Genomic DNA, 17,815 nt, shown 5'->3' with positions numbered 1-17,815 from the left:
AAGCAAGCAAGCAAGAATGGACAAAATTTCCAATTGCAAATCTACTACAATTAGTATCCTCAGTTCCAAAATGGTTAAAAAGTGTTATTGAAAGGAAAGGTGACGTAACACAATGGTAAACATGCCTCTGTCCCAACTTTTGTTGAGTGTGTTGCAGCCATCAAATTCTGAATTTGTGTATATTTACAAAATACAATTAAGTTGGTCAGTAAAACTATTGAAAATCTTTTCTTTGTACTTTTGTCAGTTAAATAAAGGTTCACTTGAATTAACATATCACAGATCTTTGTTTTTATTGCATTTTGGAAAATATCCCAACTTTTCTGGAAATGGGGTTTGTAGCTTTCCATTCTAAAGGAACCAGATGGAATTTATGACAGTTCATTAATGTCAGGTTGTATAAACTGATACCAGTTTTTTAATTCCATATTATATATAATTGTTTAAATTGAACTCTCCAGTGGAGAAAGGAAACAATGATGTCTTTCATGTAATGTTGGCAACCCTCGGGAGCTTGTTGACTACATGAGCAGCACAGTGGTGCAGCTAACAGAGCTGCTTCCTCACTGCTCCAACAGCCTGGGATCAATTCTGATCTCTAGTGCTGTTTCCATAAGAATGAGCACATTCTCCCTTTGGCTTCCTATATTTTCCTAAGGGTACCAGCTCTTTCACAGATCCCAAATATTGCTAGTTTAATTGGCCAGTTAGAACATAGAATATTATAGCGCAGTACAGGCCCTTCGGCCCACAATGCTGTGTCAACCTTCTAACCTACTCTAAGATAAGTCTAACCCTTCCCTCCTACATAGCTCACCATTTTTCTATGATCCATGTGCCTATCGAAAAGTTTCTTAAATGTCCCTAATGCATCTGCCTCTACCACTACGGCTGACAGGGCATTCCTTGTGCCGTTTAATTTGCCGTCAGTGTCCAGGTGAGTAAGGGGGAGTAGATTAGAATGTAGGGAGAATAAAACAGGATTACTGTAATTTGGGTTTGATGGTGGTATCATCTCAGTGGACCAAAGGTCCTGTTCCCTCACTCAACATAGAATATATACCACATGTATAACACAGGAACAGGACTAGTCCCACATATTATACTGAACATTAAGATAATTAATCAGTGTGGGCGGTGAGGTGGAGATACTGTATGTCTCTACCAAAGGAGGTGTAAGGCACTCCTTCCTTCCACTGGCCTGCAGGTCACCCTTGGGCAAGGTGTAGCACTCACGTAGACACCCAATCAGGGTCAAGTGAAGCCTTGGGAGCAGGTAGTGGGTGGTTGTATGAGCAACTGGTGTAAATCACAAGTCCTGGTTATGCGACCACTGACACCAAGCAGACAGTCTCAGTAGAGTATTGATAATGGCTGGTGTTGTCTGTCTTGTAAAGACAATGTCTGCCCAGAAGAAGGCAATGGCAAACCACTTCTGTAGAAAAATCTGCCAACAACAACCATGGTCATGGAAAGACCATGATCGCTCAGGTCATACGACACAGCACAGAATGAACAAATATTCAATCACTTCTGTCTGTACATGGTCCATTTCCCACCATTCTCTACATATTCATGTGCCCACCCAAGAGCCTTTTAAATGCCTTTATTATATGTGTTTCCACCACCACTTTTGGTAGCACTGGTCTGTTGGGGGAGTTTGTTGGAGTTCCCTGGCTTTCAAAATTAGATATTACCAGCCAGTGAAGATGGCCCTGCTAGAGTACCATAACTTCATGATAGAATGCAAGATCACTTTCTGACAGATAATTTCAGCTCCTATGCAAATACATAGAACAGTTTGGACAATAACTTTTTCCACTTCTTTCACACATGTGACTGTTGTGTAAATGCAAATCGTTGCTTCCAGGTTTGAACTCAGACACAGATGTGGAAAATGCTGATTTGTTGAGCAGCCTGCAATCTGATACCCTGCCTCCCTTATCAAGAAATGATATGGTTTTGCAGTCTGTTTAGGCTAACAGAAATTAAAGCAACAGGCCACTTGTATTTGTGCACTTAAAGAGCTCGTACAATTTAGTACAGGTTTGTACAGCGCCTCTTCGCTGATTGCTTATCAGATGTTGTTGAAACTCAGAGTTCATACAGTTTAACAAGTCCATTTCTGTGGTAAGTGATCAGTTACCTTTGAGTAGAGGGCATTGCATTGTTCAAATTTCAAAGCATTTAAGAGAGAAGGTACTTAACTCAGAAACAACAGTGGTACATTTTTAAAGTGCCCTACTGTACTTTGTAGGTTCTCGGAACAGTTGGCTTATGTAAGAAGACTCAAGGTGAGAAACAAAATATGTTAAAGAAATACTGAAGGCTCAGAAACAAAGAGAGGAGAAAACAGGATACTTAGGCATTAAAAACAAGGCTTGCGTGATATTTGGAATAGATAGTATAGAGGAGTTGAAACACTGCTTTCTATATTCAGCTGTGTCAAAGAAGATAAGAGGCTGTAATGTTAGGCTTAAATATAAAGACCAGGAGGAGATAAGTAGTGATTCATAATTTAAATTTTAGTTTATTATAGATAATGTATCAATTGTTTTTAAAAATGTGACTAATATATAATATGATAGAATTGTATTTTAAAGGAGGTTGCTTTGTAGTTGTTAGTCTTTTTATACAGCCCACATAGAACTAGGTTTTGGTAAGACATGCATTAAGCACTACTTGAATATGATACTTGAATTGTCAAAGTTAATGTCTTCTAGCTTTTGAAAATTTGATTCTTTAAGTTTTGTGATAGATATCACTTGTCAGAATTTTTCTAATTTGTCTTGATGTGTTTGAACTTCTCAGTATACTGCTGAGTCCCTCTTCAGAACTTGTTTGTGTAGAGCATGTCAGCAGTTTTACATGAGTAATGACTGGTGTGGAACAGCCTAATTGGATAGACAGCAATGTGTAACTGTCTGATAGATTGGCTCTCTTTCATACTCTGTTTTTACTCCATTTTAAATTTTACTGATTATCTGAAGGAAAATATTTCAATATTATAGATAAATCTTGATAATTACACCAACAAAGTAGGATTTCAAAATATGAATTTAACCATTTCAGTGCTGGAAATGGCAGGTCAGATAATGCTTTCTTGGAGCTCAAATGCATAACATGGGAAATCCTCCTTCCATTGATTCAGTATGGGCATTGAATCAATGTTTGGTGGAGCCTGTAGGGAAGGTGCTGTTATCTAGAGTAAAAGATTCTATTGATTTTCCCCCAGGTGAAACCTTCAAATGATCATTGTAGTCTTTCTGGATATTGTGGGTCTGGATGCTTTCTGAAATGCACTGTAGATTTTAACCAGTGGAAGTCAGTCCCCTAAATTGTATATTCCTGCATTAACTTAACTCTCTGAATCCCAATTAGATTGTGGACTATATCTCTAAAATGTTGACTAACAATCAGAAAGCAAAGTGCGACTATTTCTAAGATAATTACAATCATACTCAAAAGATTTCAATATGAATTACAGCTGAGTTATATTGAGCAATAATGATTCTGTTAATTTTCTTCATACATAGAGTACGTTGGAAAAGGGAGTTGCCAGCAGAACCAGAAATTCATGACCATCTCTAGTTTCCCTGAGAAGGTAGTGGGAAATTGTCTTCTTGAACCATTGGAGTCCTTTCTGAAGAAGTATTCCTTCAGTGTTATTGGTAGGGAGTTCTAGGAATTAAACCAATGTTGGGATGTCACAATATTTCCATCTTCAGGCTTGAGAGAATTGGAGAGGAACCTGCTAGTAGGGCAATTCACATGCACCTACCTCAATTATCTTTAAAAGAAGACAAGTTTGAAAAAGACTGCCAGAAACAACTAACTGTACTTCACTTTGGAAATCTTATCCAGGTTAAAGGCACTAAAGAAGGTTCATATTTTCTAGTTGCTGCTGTGACTTTCACTTGAAAAAAATTATATAAGTGAGCTGAGAAATCTGACTGTAATACAATGGTTTCAGTTGGGCTTTTTGGGTTTTCATTCATGCTTTCTGTTTTATAGTTTATCTGTGGTACAGGTACAGTGCTGACAAGTTATCTTGTGATTCATCATGTTAAGTGTCAAGTCCATGTACGGAAACAAGTAGTTTAATGTATTTGTTACTTTTCACTCTTATTGAGAACCTATTAACTTATTTTTTAAATTAGGTACCACAATCATCTAGGTTTTTTACATCAATATTTATTGAACCAAAAAATCGATGATGCAATCAAAAGTTAGGGGCTTTGGGGATAAGAAGAAAAGCTAGGTCTGACTGGGGTGAGATATTACAGGCAACAACAGGCCTGTGAAAACCGACAGTCAATCATAATCTGAAAGTCGGGCTGCAGTCTTGAATGGTGGATCAATCAAACTGTGGTTGATATCATTTCCTCAGTTACCTGAATAAGCTGGATGAACAAATTAAATAAATTGTCATTTGCTTGGAAAGTCTTTTTTGGGTCTTTACTAACATGAGAAACAAAAACTTTAAAGTGTCAAAATTAAGAGATAGCTTTAGACAGAAAACAATTTGCCTACACTGAAACATACTCATTTGCGGTGATTGACAAGAAGACAGAAAGCTGTCCCAAGCCAAAGGCAGGGATACTGAAAGAGGTCAATAGAAGCATGTTGAAAAAAAATTATAGATTCAGTATTTTACCTTCAAGGGGGAAAAAAGTATATGGGCATTTGAAGGAGCATAAGCTGCAATTGCCCTGCAAAGGCAAATGAAAGGGAAAATGCACAGAAGGCAATCGCTCTAGTTTTGAGGAGAATGATTACAAAAAGTGCATTGATCACCATTCACAATCAGTTACCTTTATTGAGTTTTTATTTTAGTGTTGATGCACAAACGGTGAGGAATGGAAGCAAAAAGCAAGAATAAAATCCATAATATCAACACAAACTCTGACAGTTTGAAAAAGTTCACGATACCTAGGAAAAGGACCAGTGACTCAGGTAATTTACCAAAAGCTCAATTGCAAAGGTGTGACCTTCTACTTATTTTATTGATCTCGTGATGTGTATGATACAACTTCATTGCCCATTCATTCCATGCCTAGCGTATGTTAAAGCAATCCTTGGATCCCCACAATTTTTTCAATTCTGCTGTGTTTTGACTTCTTCAAGTACTTACCTAATTCTTCGGAAGCTTGAGATTAAATCTGCCTCCACCACTCATTCACGCAATGAATTACTGATCATGACACATGCTGTTTCCTTGTGCCAAACTTTGAATCTTCTTAAATATATATCTGCTCTTTTCTCTACCCTTTGGCCAACAGATGCTTTGTCTGGATCCTCCAGAACGTTGATCACCTCTATCTCTTTAAGTAGTTTGTTTCACTCCATTCCCTAGTCAGGATACACAGCAACTTTACTGCATATTTGAAGCAGTGTGTGGTTAGCTAAATTTTAGCTGCAACTGTAAAATTAAACCTTGCTGTAACTCCAAAAACTAATTGAAAGAAAAATACAGGAGCTGAGAATAACATGTGTACTCTTAGTTTTACCTTAGTGAGGTGTGCTCTAATGACATGATAATGTAATAATGTACAGTATGACATTCACATACTACTTGATTATAACCTGTAATGCATTATGTAAACAAACAAAGAATGCCTAATCAATTAATATATTGACAACATTATTCAGGTATTTTGAAAAATTAAATACACAACTGTAGCAAGTGAATCTTACTAAAGCTTTAATTTCAATTATATCTTCTTCCAAAGCCTATTTAGAAATCTGTCGTACAGATTGGCGTGAATATAGTTTCATTCAATCGACTTTAGAGGGATCAAAGCTTGACAGCAGCTACCAATTGAACCTCCTCTGGAACTTTGGTGATGTTAAACTCGTACACAATGTGAAAATTGAGCAGCGATTTGCAGCAAAGAGGTATGAAAATAATGGTCTAATTATGGAATATACTGTACAAGCACCCAGATTTCTCAGATACTGGGGCAAGGACTGAAGTGGCCTGATAGGATATGGTTTGGATCAAAGTGGAGTTTGTAGCCTCTAACCTTGTACACAAAATGGTTGCTTTATTCCCTGTATTACACTTTAAGCATTGTTCATTGGCTGCAAGGTACTTTGGCATATCCCGAATAAGATGTAAAAGGTGCTATTTAAATGCAAGTCTTTATTTCAAATGTTATTGTGGGGCCTGTGTGCGTGGAAACGAGGGAAACCACTGGTACATATTCTGCCCAGTAGTATTACATCTGTCTGGCTCTCTCATTTGGCTCTTTTCAACCCAGTTAGAACCACATACATCAAGAATTAGTGCAGAAGACACAAGAGACTGCAGATGCTAAATCTGGAGCAAAAAATAAACTGCTGGAGGAATGAAGCTGCCAGGCAGTGTCTGTGGAGGGAAATGGACAGTCAACAATTCAGGATGAGATTCTATATCTGAGAGATAGAAGTGAGGTAGTCAGTATAAAGAAGTGCAGGGACTGGGTTTTGGAAGTTTGGAAGAATGAGGGGAGATCACATTGAAACCTATCAAACAGGCCTAGACACAGTGAACATAGAGAGGATGTTTCCAATAATGGGAGATCTAGATTGAACTAGAGGGCACAGCCTCAAAATAGAAGGACGTCACTTTAGAACAGAGGTGAAATTCCTTTAGCCTGAGGGTGATGAATCTGTAGAATTCCACAGCTGTGGAGGCCAACTCATTGGGCATATTGAAGTTCTGGATTGGTAAGTGTGCCAGGGGTTATCAGGTAAAGACAGGAGAATGAGGTTGAGTGGGAAAATAAATCCAAAACGATTGAATGGCAAAATAGTCTCAATAGGCCAAATAGCATAATCCTGCTCCTATGTTTTATGTGCTGGGGAACAACCAGGGATAGAGAGTATTAATGATAATCCCACAAATGACAGGTGTCTGCCCCAAATACTGGAGTAACATCATGTATACAGAGTCATGCACCAGGGTGGATGCAGAGAGCAAATGCTCCTGTCCCATAATAATGATTCAGCACACTTGTGTACACTTGTATATACAGTATGTACAATACAAACATTTGAAATACAACGGCAAGAGCAGTCAGATTAAAATTGTTCCAAAGTTTCCCCCTCCCCTTTGCTCTGGAATTTGGGACGATGTCAGCAGCCAGACGGAGCAGCAGGAGGAAATTTGTGGGGTAAAATAGTTTCAACTACGAGCCATTACCTATTGAAAAGTTTGCAGAAATGTCACGTAGAGTTCCAGATACAAAAGCCTGCCTTATTATACAATGTCAGGTGAGCAGTTCAGTGGCAGTTTTAAACTGTGGACCAGCATGTAAAATAAATTATGCAGAAAATTTCAATGAAGAGCAAATGTATAATTTAGTGTTAATATGAGATTAGACTTGCATGGGATATTGACCAGCCTGCAAGCACTTCCTGGCCAATATATGAGGAAGGCTACTGGAGATAGCGTTATGCTACCACCAATATCCGTATTGGCTGTACAGAGACAGAATTTGGAATAGGTGGAGTGTTGTGAAGATGTTCTTCACCATTTTGTATTTGAAGCCTTTAATGCTATCTCTAAATATCTAAATATCAATATCTTACTGTTCAAAATAGATTTTAACAGTAGCCATTTCTCACACCAGATCAGAGATGCGACAGGAAGGAAGACGAAGGAAAGAAATGGAAGAAATTACATTCTTCTTCGTGACATCCCATAAGACAGCTTTAAAATTGTATCAGGATGGACTGAGCATTAATTCTTCTGACATAAATGCACTGGGAAATCCAGCTTATGGTGTGTATCTTCATCGACACATTGACGTTCTCCTGAACTACCATAAGCTAAACAACCTGGCTGCAGAAACTGTTCTGTTCTTTAAGGTATGTTCATTTGATTTTAACAGAAGTGTTATGTTCAACTCTTGGCCATGACCTTCCTCACTGCCATTCAGCCCTGGGCTCCCCCTCTCCCGCTGCAACCATTCAACCCCAAATCTCTAAATCCCCCATCACCTTTTTTCATCCTCAGAGCCTCCATGTTCCTTCCACTCTACCCTCCTTGACCACTCCAAACCTCCCCTCTTCTCTCACACCTACAGCTCCAGACCTAGAATTCCACCATCACCAACTCCAGTTACAAATACCACAGATACCTTCAGACCATGAATTACTTGGCCTCCAGCCCCAACCTCAACTGTATCCACCTTTCTCTCTGTCACTGGGACCCCAGGCTCCCCTTCCCCCACCACTGCTCCGTAATCTGTGTTCTCTCAGATTCCCCCATCACCTCTTGCATCCTCAGAGCCTCCATCTTCTTCCCACCCTATCTTCCTTAAACACCCCAACCCTCCCCTCTTCTCAGATGCCTCCAGCTCTCTTCCTCCCTCTCATCCATAAGACCATTAGACCATTAGATATAGGAGAAGAATAGGCTATTTGGCCCATCGAGGCTGCTTCACCATTTCATTATGGCTGATCCATTTCCCTCTCAACATCAATCTCCTGCTTTTTCTTCATACCCCTTTATGCCCTGACTATTCAAGAAATGATCAATCACTGCCTTAACTTTACCCAATGACTTGGCCTCCACAGCCACCTGTGGCAATGAATTCCACAGATTCACCACTCTCAGCCCGAAGAAATTTCTCCTCATCTCCTTTCTAAATGGATGCCCCTCTATTTTGAGACTGTATCCTCTGATCTTAGACTTTCCCACCATAGGAAACATCCTCTCCACATCCACTCTATTGAGGCCTTTCAACATTCAATAGGTTTCAATGAGATCCTCATTCTTCTGAATTCCAATGAGTAGAGACCCAGAGCCATCAAACGCTCTTCATATGACAAGCTGTTCAAACCTGGAATCATTCTCGTGAACCTCCTTTGAACCCTCTCCATTTTCAGCACATCCTTTCTAAGGTAAGGGGCCCAAAACTGCTCACAATATTCCAAGTGAGGCCTCGCCAGTGCTTTATGAAGCCTCAACATTACGTTCGTTTATATTCAAATCCTCTCAAAATGAATGCTAATATCATATTTGCTTTCCTCACCACCAACTCAATATGCAAATTAAACTTTAGGGAACCCTGTACAAAGACTTCCAAGTCTATTTGCATCTCAGATTTTTAAAAATTCTCTCCATTTAGAAGACAATCTATGTTTTTAATTCTTCTACCAAAATGCATGACCATACACTTCTTGACACAGTATTCCATCTGCCACTTCTTTGCCCATTCTCCTATTTTGTCTAAGTCCTTTTGTAGTCTCCCTGCTTCCTTAAAACTACCAGCCCCTTCCCTATCTTTGTATCATTTGCAAATCTTGCCACACAGTAATTAAATCCATTTTCCAAATCATTGACATATAACGTAAAAAGAGTGGACCTAACATAGACCTCTGTAGAACACTGCTAGTCATCAACAGCCAACCAGAAAAAGCTCCCTTAATTCCATTCTTCTTCTCCTGCCAATCAGCCAATTCTATATCCACACTAGTATCTTTCCTGTAATACCATGGGATCTTAACTCATTAAGCTGTATCACGTGGGGCACCTTGTCAAAGGCCTTTTGAAAATCCAAGTGCACAACATCCACTAATTTTACTTGTTATTTCTTCAAAGAATTCCTTCAGATTTGTCAGATTTCCTTCAAGGAAACCATGCTGACTACTGCCTATTTTATCATGTGTCTCCAAGTATCCCAAAACTACATCCTTAACAATCAACTCCAACATCTTTACAACCACTGAGGTCAGTCTAACTGCCCAATAATTTCCTTTCTTGTGACTCCCTCCCTCCTTGAAGAGTGGAGTGAAATTTGCCATTTTCAAGCTCTCCGAAACCATGCCAAAATCCATTGATTATTGAAAGATCATTACTAATGCCTCCACAATCACTTCAGCCAACTCTTTCAGAATTCCAGGGTGTACCCCATCTGGTCCAAGTGACTTATCAACCTCCAGACCTTTCAGTTTCCCAAGCACCTTCTCACTAGTAATGGAAACTTCACACACTTCTGCCCCCTGACACTCTTAAACTTCCAACATACTGCTAGTGTCTTCCACAGTGAAGACTGATGCAAAACACATACAATTTTTCTAAAATTTCTTTGTCCCCCATTACCACCTCAAACAGCATTTTTCAGCAGTCCAATATCTAGTCTTGCCTCTCTTTTATGCTTTAAATATCTGAGGAAACTTTTTGTATTCTCTTTAATATTAATGGCTAGCTTACTCATTGTACTCATTCTTTTGCTTCTTAATGACTTTTTAGTTGCCTTCTGTTGGTTTTTAAAAGCCTCTGAGTTCTCTAACTTCCCACTAATTTTTGGTCTATTAAATGCTCTCTCATTGGTTTTTCTGTAGGCTTTGACTTCTCTTGTCAGCTACGGTTGTGTCATCCAATCTTTAGAATACTTCCTCTTCTATTTATCCTGCACCTTCCGAATTGCTTCCAGAAATTCCAGCCACTGCTGCTCTGCTATCATCCCTGCTGGTATTTCCTTCCAATCAATTTTGGCCAGCTCCTCTCTCATGGCTCTGTAATTCCCTTTACTCCAATGTAATACTGATATATTTGATTTTAGTTTTTCCTTCTCAAATTGCATAGTGAATTCTATTATATTATGAACACTGACTCTTGGGAGTCCATTTACTTTAAGCTCTCTAATCAATTCTGGTTTATTACAGAACATCCAATCCAGAATACCTGATCACCATAAAACATAGGAACAGAATTAGGCCATTTGGTCCATTGAATCTGCTCCACAATTCAATCATGGCTGATCCTTTTCCCCCTCTTAAGTCCCACTCCCCAGCGTTCTCTCCATAACCTTTGATGCCATGACCAATTTTTGCCTTTAAATACACCCAACAACCTGGCCTCCAGAGCAGCCTGTGGTAACAAATTCCACAAATTCACCACCCTCTGGCTAAAGAAATTTTTCCACATCTCCGTTTTAAATGGATGCCCCTCTGTCCTGAGGCTGTGCGCTCTTGTCCTAGACTCCCCCACCATGGGAAACATCCTTTCCATATCTATTCCATCTGGTCTTTCAACATTGAAAAGGTTTCATTGAGATCGCTTTCATCTTTTAAATTCCAGCGAGTACAGGCTCAGAGCCGTCAAATGGTCCTCATATGTTAACGCTTTCATTCCCTGAATCATGCTTGTTAACCTCCTTGGAACCCTGTCCTATGCCAGAGCATTTTTTCTTAGATATGGAGCCGAAAACTGTTCACAATACTCAAGGTATGGCCTCAGCATCACATCCCTACTCTTATGGTCCAGGCCTCTTGAAATAAATGCTAACATTGCATTTGTCTCCCTCACCACCGACTCAACCTGCAAGTTAACCTTTAGGCTGTTCTGCGGAAGGACTCCAAAGTCCCTTTGCATCTCAGATTTTTGGATTTTCTCCTCATAGAAAATAGTCTGCACATTTATTTCTTCTACCAAAGTACACGATCATGCATTTTCCAATATTGTGTTTCATTTGCTACTTTCTTGCCCATTCTCCTGATCTGTCCAAGTCATTCTGCAGCTTTCCTGTTTCCTCAATACTACCCATCCCTCCACAATCTTTGCATCATCTGCAAACTTGGCAACAAAGCCATCTATTCCATCATCTAAATCATTGATATACAGAACACTACTAGTCACTGGCAGCCAACCAGAAAAGGATCCTTAATGTTCTAACCAATGCTACTAACTTTCCTGTAATTCCATGAGCTCTTAACTTGGTAAGCAGCGTCATGTGTGGCACCTTGTCAAAGTACAAATATACAACATCCACTGCATCCTCTTTCTCTATCCTACTTGTAATCTCCTCAAAGAATTCCAACAGGTTTGTCAGGTAAGATTTTGCCTTGCTATCTTGTCCTGTGTCACCAAGTATTCCATAACCTCATCCTTAACAATTGACTGAATATTCTTCCCAACCACTGAGGTCAGGCTAACTGGTCTATAATTTCCTTTCTGCTGCCTTCCTCCTTTCTTAAAGAGTGGAGTGACATTTGCAATTTTCCAGTCCTCTGGAACCATGCCAGGGTCTAATGATTTTTGAAATATCACTACGAATGCCTCCACAATCTCTACTGCTATCTCTTTCAGAATCCTAGGATGCAGTTCATCTGGCCTGTGTGACTTGTGTACCTTTAGGACTTCCAGCTTTTCGAGCACCTTCTCCATTGTAATAGTAACTGCACTCACTTCTCTTCCCTCACACCCTTCAACACCTGGCACACTGCTAGTGTCTTCCACAGTGAAGACTGATGCAAAATATTCATTTAGCTCCTTGGCCGTGATCTCCTCATTTTTATCATGGATATCCAGTCCCCATACACTTCTGTCCATATCAAGAAGCCTTTAGGACTCTCTGCTTCTTTCTCGACAATAGATCCAACCAGTACTCCTCCACCACCACCCTCCTCCGTCTGTAGGAACTGGTCCTCCTAATCAATAATTTCTCTTTATCTCCTCCCACTTTCACAAAACTCAAGGTGTTGCCATGATAGATATTTGCTTCCTGAGCCAGGGGGCTTCTTCTTTTTTCCAAGCTCAGCTTTCTAAATATAGCAGCTGACACTTCTAGATATCAACTCATTGTATTTGAAGAAGATAAACTTCCAACCAATATTCTTCTTTAGGTTCTTTTCATAAACGGAAGCCAATCTTCAGTTTTGAATGTATGATTCAAAAGGCCACTAATCATAGGAGCAGAATTAAGGTTAGTTAGCCTGTCAGGTCAGTTCCACCATCCATCATAACTGATGTATTATCTCTCAATGCCATTCTCCTGCCTTCTCCCTGTAACCTTTGGCACCCTAACTAATCAAGAACCTATCAACTTTCACTTTAAATATTCTCAATGACTTGGCCTCCACAACAGTCCATGGCAATGAATTCCACTCTACTGCTAAAGAAATTACTCCTCATCTCTGTTCTAAATGTACATCCCTCTATTCTGAGGCTGCACCTTCTGGTCCTCGACTCACCCACTATTTTCTCCACATCCACTCTATCTAGCCTTTCGATGTTCAATATGTTTCATTGGGATTTCCACTATTTTGGATGGCTCTAAGTGTGTACAGGCGCAGAGTCATCCATTCACTCTTCATATGTTAATCCTTTCATTCACAAAATCATTCTTGTGAACCTCCTCTGGGCCTTCTCCAATGCCAACACATCTTTTCTTAGATTATGGGCCCCAAAACTGCTCACAATACTCCAAATGCAGTCTGACCAATGCCCTATAAAGCCTCAGAATTACATACTTGCTCTTGCATTCTAATTATTTTAAAAAGAATGCTAACATTGTATTTGCCTTCCTTACCACTGACTCAGTCTGCAAGTTAACCTTGGGGGGTGAACCCACAGGTCAAATAGTGGTATTGGCAGATACATTTCCCATGGTGGATAAACAGTGAAGTGAACAAGTTTTGAAGAGTAGGTGGCTACAGTATAATTTCCCTTTCATGAAAGTGCCCATAGCTATCTATCTTGGATAGGGCTTAAGATCTTTGCTTAAGTTTAGAACTTCACTGCAGCAAACCAGATATCATCACACCACATGGGCCCCAGTTATGCTTTTTTTTGTTGACTATGGGGAACAGTTCATGTTCCAAGCCATTCCTGTGCCACATTAACAACTGCATTAGTGCTGATTCATTCACTCATGCTAAGCTTGTCATTTTCATTAACTTTACCTTCAACTTCCACCCTGCCCTTAAATTCACATTTCTGATCCCTTTCTCCTTCTCAATCTCTCTGTCTCTATCTCTGGGGACAAGCTGTCTACCAATATCTTATATAAACCTAACATCTCCTACAGCTATCTTGACTATATCTCTTCCCACTCTGTCTCCTGTATAAATGCCATTTCCTTTTCTCAGTTCCTTCATCTCCACTGCATCTGTTCCCAGGATGAGGCTTTCCTTTCCAGAACATTAGAGTGTCATAAGGTGGGCATTGATGGTGCACGCAAAAGCAGACACAGACACTGAAGTACTAGGAACAGGACAAGGTTTATCAAGAAAGCAAGGGGAGTCAGGAAGAAACGACGCTGGACATTGCCACCCAGGCCCTGGACGAGACCAGGATTCAGGACCAGGGCTAGGACTAAGACTAGGAAAGTGGGACCAGGACAAGGAACTTGGAACTAGGAGCCTGGACTAGGACTCCGAGCCAGAGACTGGACAGGGACCCGGAACCTGGGTCTTGACTTGGGCTCAGACCCTGGATCTAGGCGAGAACGAGACGTGGCTACAGGACTGGACGTGGCTAGGCTACAGGATTGACGTGGAATTCCTGCACAGGGCGAGGCACATGGACAGGACGAGATAACAAAAGCCATGACTTGGACAGGACAAGGTTCTTGGACAGGATGAGGTTCTTGGATGTGGCTTGGACAGGACGAGAGACTCCTGGACACAATGAGGGAACTCCAGCGCTGGATTAGGCTCTTGGACTAGTTTTGGCTCGGCTCTTGGCTACGGGGCCGGGACTCCTCCTTGGTGCGCAGGGCCGGGATGACTGCTGAGGATACTTGCCAAGGTAAACTGCTGAGGATTCGGTTGGGGACGATCCAGCACAGGACGAGGAATCTCCAGCACCGGGCTGGGCAGGGCACACAGACTGGAAGACGCCCCAGAACTGGATGAGGACACGAAGCTCAGACTTGGACAGGGAACACAGTACTCCAGGACAGAGCTTGGACAAGGTCTTGGTTGGAACTAGAAACCTGGGTCTTGACTCGGAACCAGAACCCGGGTCTAGGCTAGGACAAGATGTGTCTACGGGACAGGACGAGACACATGGACAGGATGAGAACGCAAAGCCTTGACTAGGTCTTGGGGGAACTGGAAATACAGAGCCTTGGCTTGGGCAAGACGCAGAACTGTAGGTGTAGGTTGCAGGCAAGGCTTCAGGCGTAGATGGCAGTTGAAGGTTTCAGGCAGGAAGGGAACAGTCCAACAGAGAATCTTTGGTTTGCAGAGGTATTTATGTGCCAGCCCAAAACGAGAATCATGTGCCCCAATTAAGGCACCCAATGGAATAAGGGAAAACAGGAAAATCCAGAATAAGGATCGATGAACCTGACCGTGAACCAGCATGCAGATTTCACAGACTGGACCAAGACATAGAGGTATTCTCATCCCATCTTCCCACCACCTTAACAGGACAGAGTTCCTCTTGTTCTCAGCTACCACTCCATGAGCCTTCACATCCAGCACATCATTCTTTTCAGCTTCAGCCACCTTCAATGGGATCCCACCACCAAACACATCTTTGCCTCCCACCCCCCAACTCTCCGCTTTCTGCAGGGATCACTTCCTCCGTGATCTCCTTGTCCACGTCCCTCCCTACGAATCTCTTTCCTGGCACTTATCCCTGCAAGTGGAAGAAGTACTACACTTGCCCATTCACCTACTCTCTCACCTCCATTCAGGGCTTCGGTCCTTCTAAGCGAGGGAAAACGTCACCTGTGAACCTGTTGGGGTCACCTATTGTATCCGGTGCTCCTGATGCAGGCTCCTCTACATTGGTGAGAACCAATGTAGATTGGAGACCGCTTTGTCAAATGCCTTCACCCCATCCACAAAAAGCAGGTTTTCTCCATGGCCAACCATTTTAATTGCAATTCCCATTCCAACGCATCGGTCCATAATCTCCTCCATCACAACCTGCTAAACATAAGAGAGTACGGATCTAGTCTACACAATCTCCTCTAGGGCAAAACTGCCAGCCCTGAAATCAGTTTTCACTGAACTCCCTTTATTACAGGTATATCTATTTATAGATAAGGATACCAAAATTGTATATAATACCTCATGTGTAGTTTTACCAATGCACTATAGATTTTCAGTAAGTCATCTTTAATCCTATACTCAAATCCTGTTTTGGTATGGACCAGCATACTATTTGCCTTCACAGAGGGTTTCAAGTGGTTGTTTTGCCCACTCAGGCTCAGTGATCTTTTTTTGTTGACTTCTTTTGTTTGATTTTAATAGAGCAGCTGACTTTTACAATCACATAGTGCCAATTTATTTATAAATGTATTGGTACATTTTGTAGGTGTTAACACAAGCTGATGGGTGTTTGAGTGTTGGAAAAGTGGTTTCATTCATTACAATAGAGAGAAATAGCTACAGAGAGCTAAGGAAATATTAAGTATTTTAGATTTCTATTTACTTTGTATTTCTAATTAATTGACTTTATTTCAACCAAAAGCTAACACATGTCAATGCTGGAAATCTGAAATAAAACCAGAAAATGCTGGAAATACTCAATTGGACAAGCAGCATTTTTGGAGAGAGAAACTTGATGTTTCAGGTCAATTACTTACCATCATTTCTACCTAAGGAGCTGAAGCAGGAGTAGGTCATTTGGTCCCTGGTTCAGTGCTTAGTAAAATCATGACTGATCTGATTGCTTTCCAGCACAAAGCCCGTATCCCTTGATGTCATAACTATCTATATATCTGTTTTGTATATACTCAACTACTGATCTTTCGCAGCACTCTTGGAGCTTATTAAGAATTCCAGAGATGCTCCACTCACTAGGTGATAGAAGTTTTTTATAATGCTACCCTGAATGAGAAGCCCCTTACTTTGAGAATATGACCCCTGATTATTGAACCATAAACTCTGCATAAATTTCCTATCAAGCTCTCAAGACCCTTAATAATTCTGTATGTTTAGGTACAGTTCTTTTAAACTCTGGAGTGTATAGACCCAGTCCTCTTATTTCTTCTTCATATGACAAATTCACCAGGCAGAGTAATTTATCTGATGACCATTTGCTACACTCCTGTTGCAAAAATATCCCTCCTTAGGGACTCCAGTTTGAACATGATTTTCTCGTGCAGTCTTGCCAGGGCTGTATGCACACAGCTCATGAACTCCCTTCCATGCACTCTAGCTGCCCTTCCCACTGTCTCAGTAAAGCATCCAACATAATCAAAGACCCCTTCTACCACACATATTTTCTCTTCTGCCCAGCCCTACCATTGAGCAGTAAATACAGAAGCCTGAAAGCTCATACCACCAGGCTCAAGGGCAGTTTCTATCCCACAATTATAAGGCTATTGAATGGATCTCTTGGAGATAAGATAGACTCTTGACCTCACAATCTATCTCATCGTGACTTTGTATCTTATTGTCTGCCTACATTGTACTTCGTAATTGTAACACTTTATCCTGCATTCCGTTATTGCTTTTCCCTTGTATTACCTCAATGTACTGATGTTATTAAATGATTTGTATGATGGGATGCAAAACAAAGTTTTTCACAGTATTTGGGTATGTGTGACAATAATAAACTAACTTACAATGTAATTGGGACAATACCACTCTACTCTTATACTCAGATCCTCTTGCAGTAAAGGCCAATGTACCATTTTCCATTTGCTGAACTTTCATGCTTCCTTACTACCTTACTAGAAGGGGACTATACCACCAACTGTCTATGCTCTCTCATAGAACAATCCCATTGCTCATTCTTTTTCTTTGTAACCCATTCTCTTCACAGCTCCATCAACTTCCCCAGGTTATACCTCTCACTCACACCAGTGATGGGTTAGACTGACCAATTACCCTACTAATTTGGACATCTTTAAGATCTGTGAGAAAACCAGAGCACCCAGAGGAAACATATGCAGTCAGAGGGAGCATGTGCAAACTCCACAAGACAGCGACCCAGTATTCCACTTGGATTTAGAACTATGATGCAACATCTTTGCTAGTTGTGTCACTCTGCTGCCTTTCATGTGATCTGTGTACAATACCACCCATTGCTCTCTGAACAATAATATATTTCATACCATACTTTTAAAAAATATCTTTG

The 17,815-nt window shown here is 40.7% G+C and overlaps 1 protein-coding gene across 1 annotated transcript; it reads left to right on the top strand.

Moving 5' to 3' along the window:
• The first annotated feature begins 4,646 nt into the window (after window positions 1–4,646).
• Window positions 4,647–17,566, top strand: LOC140726313 (protein TASOR-like). The gene is made up of 4 exons (XM_073042517.1): window positions 4,647–4,956; window positions 5,733–5,898; window positions 7,617–7,854; window positions 17,501–17,566. Exons 1-4 carry the CDS (start codon window positions 4,860–4,862, stop codon window positions 17,555–17,557), a joined length of 558 nt encoding a protein of 185 aa, XP_072898618.1. The 5' UTR covers window positions 4,647–4,859; the 3' UTR covers window positions 17,558–17,566.
• Window positions 17,567–17,815: the final 249 nt, after the last annotated feature.

This window comes from Hemitrygon akajei, chromosome 4 (genome assembly GCF_048418815.1).
Source record: "Hemitrygon akajei chromosome 4, sHemAka1.3, whole genome shotgun sequence".
Taxonomy (NCBI): Eukaryota; Metazoa; Chordata; class Chondrichthyes; order Myliobatiformes; family Dasyatidae; genus Hemitrygon; species Hemitrygon akajei.
This window is presented reverse-complemented; position numbering and strand designations above follow the sequence as displayed.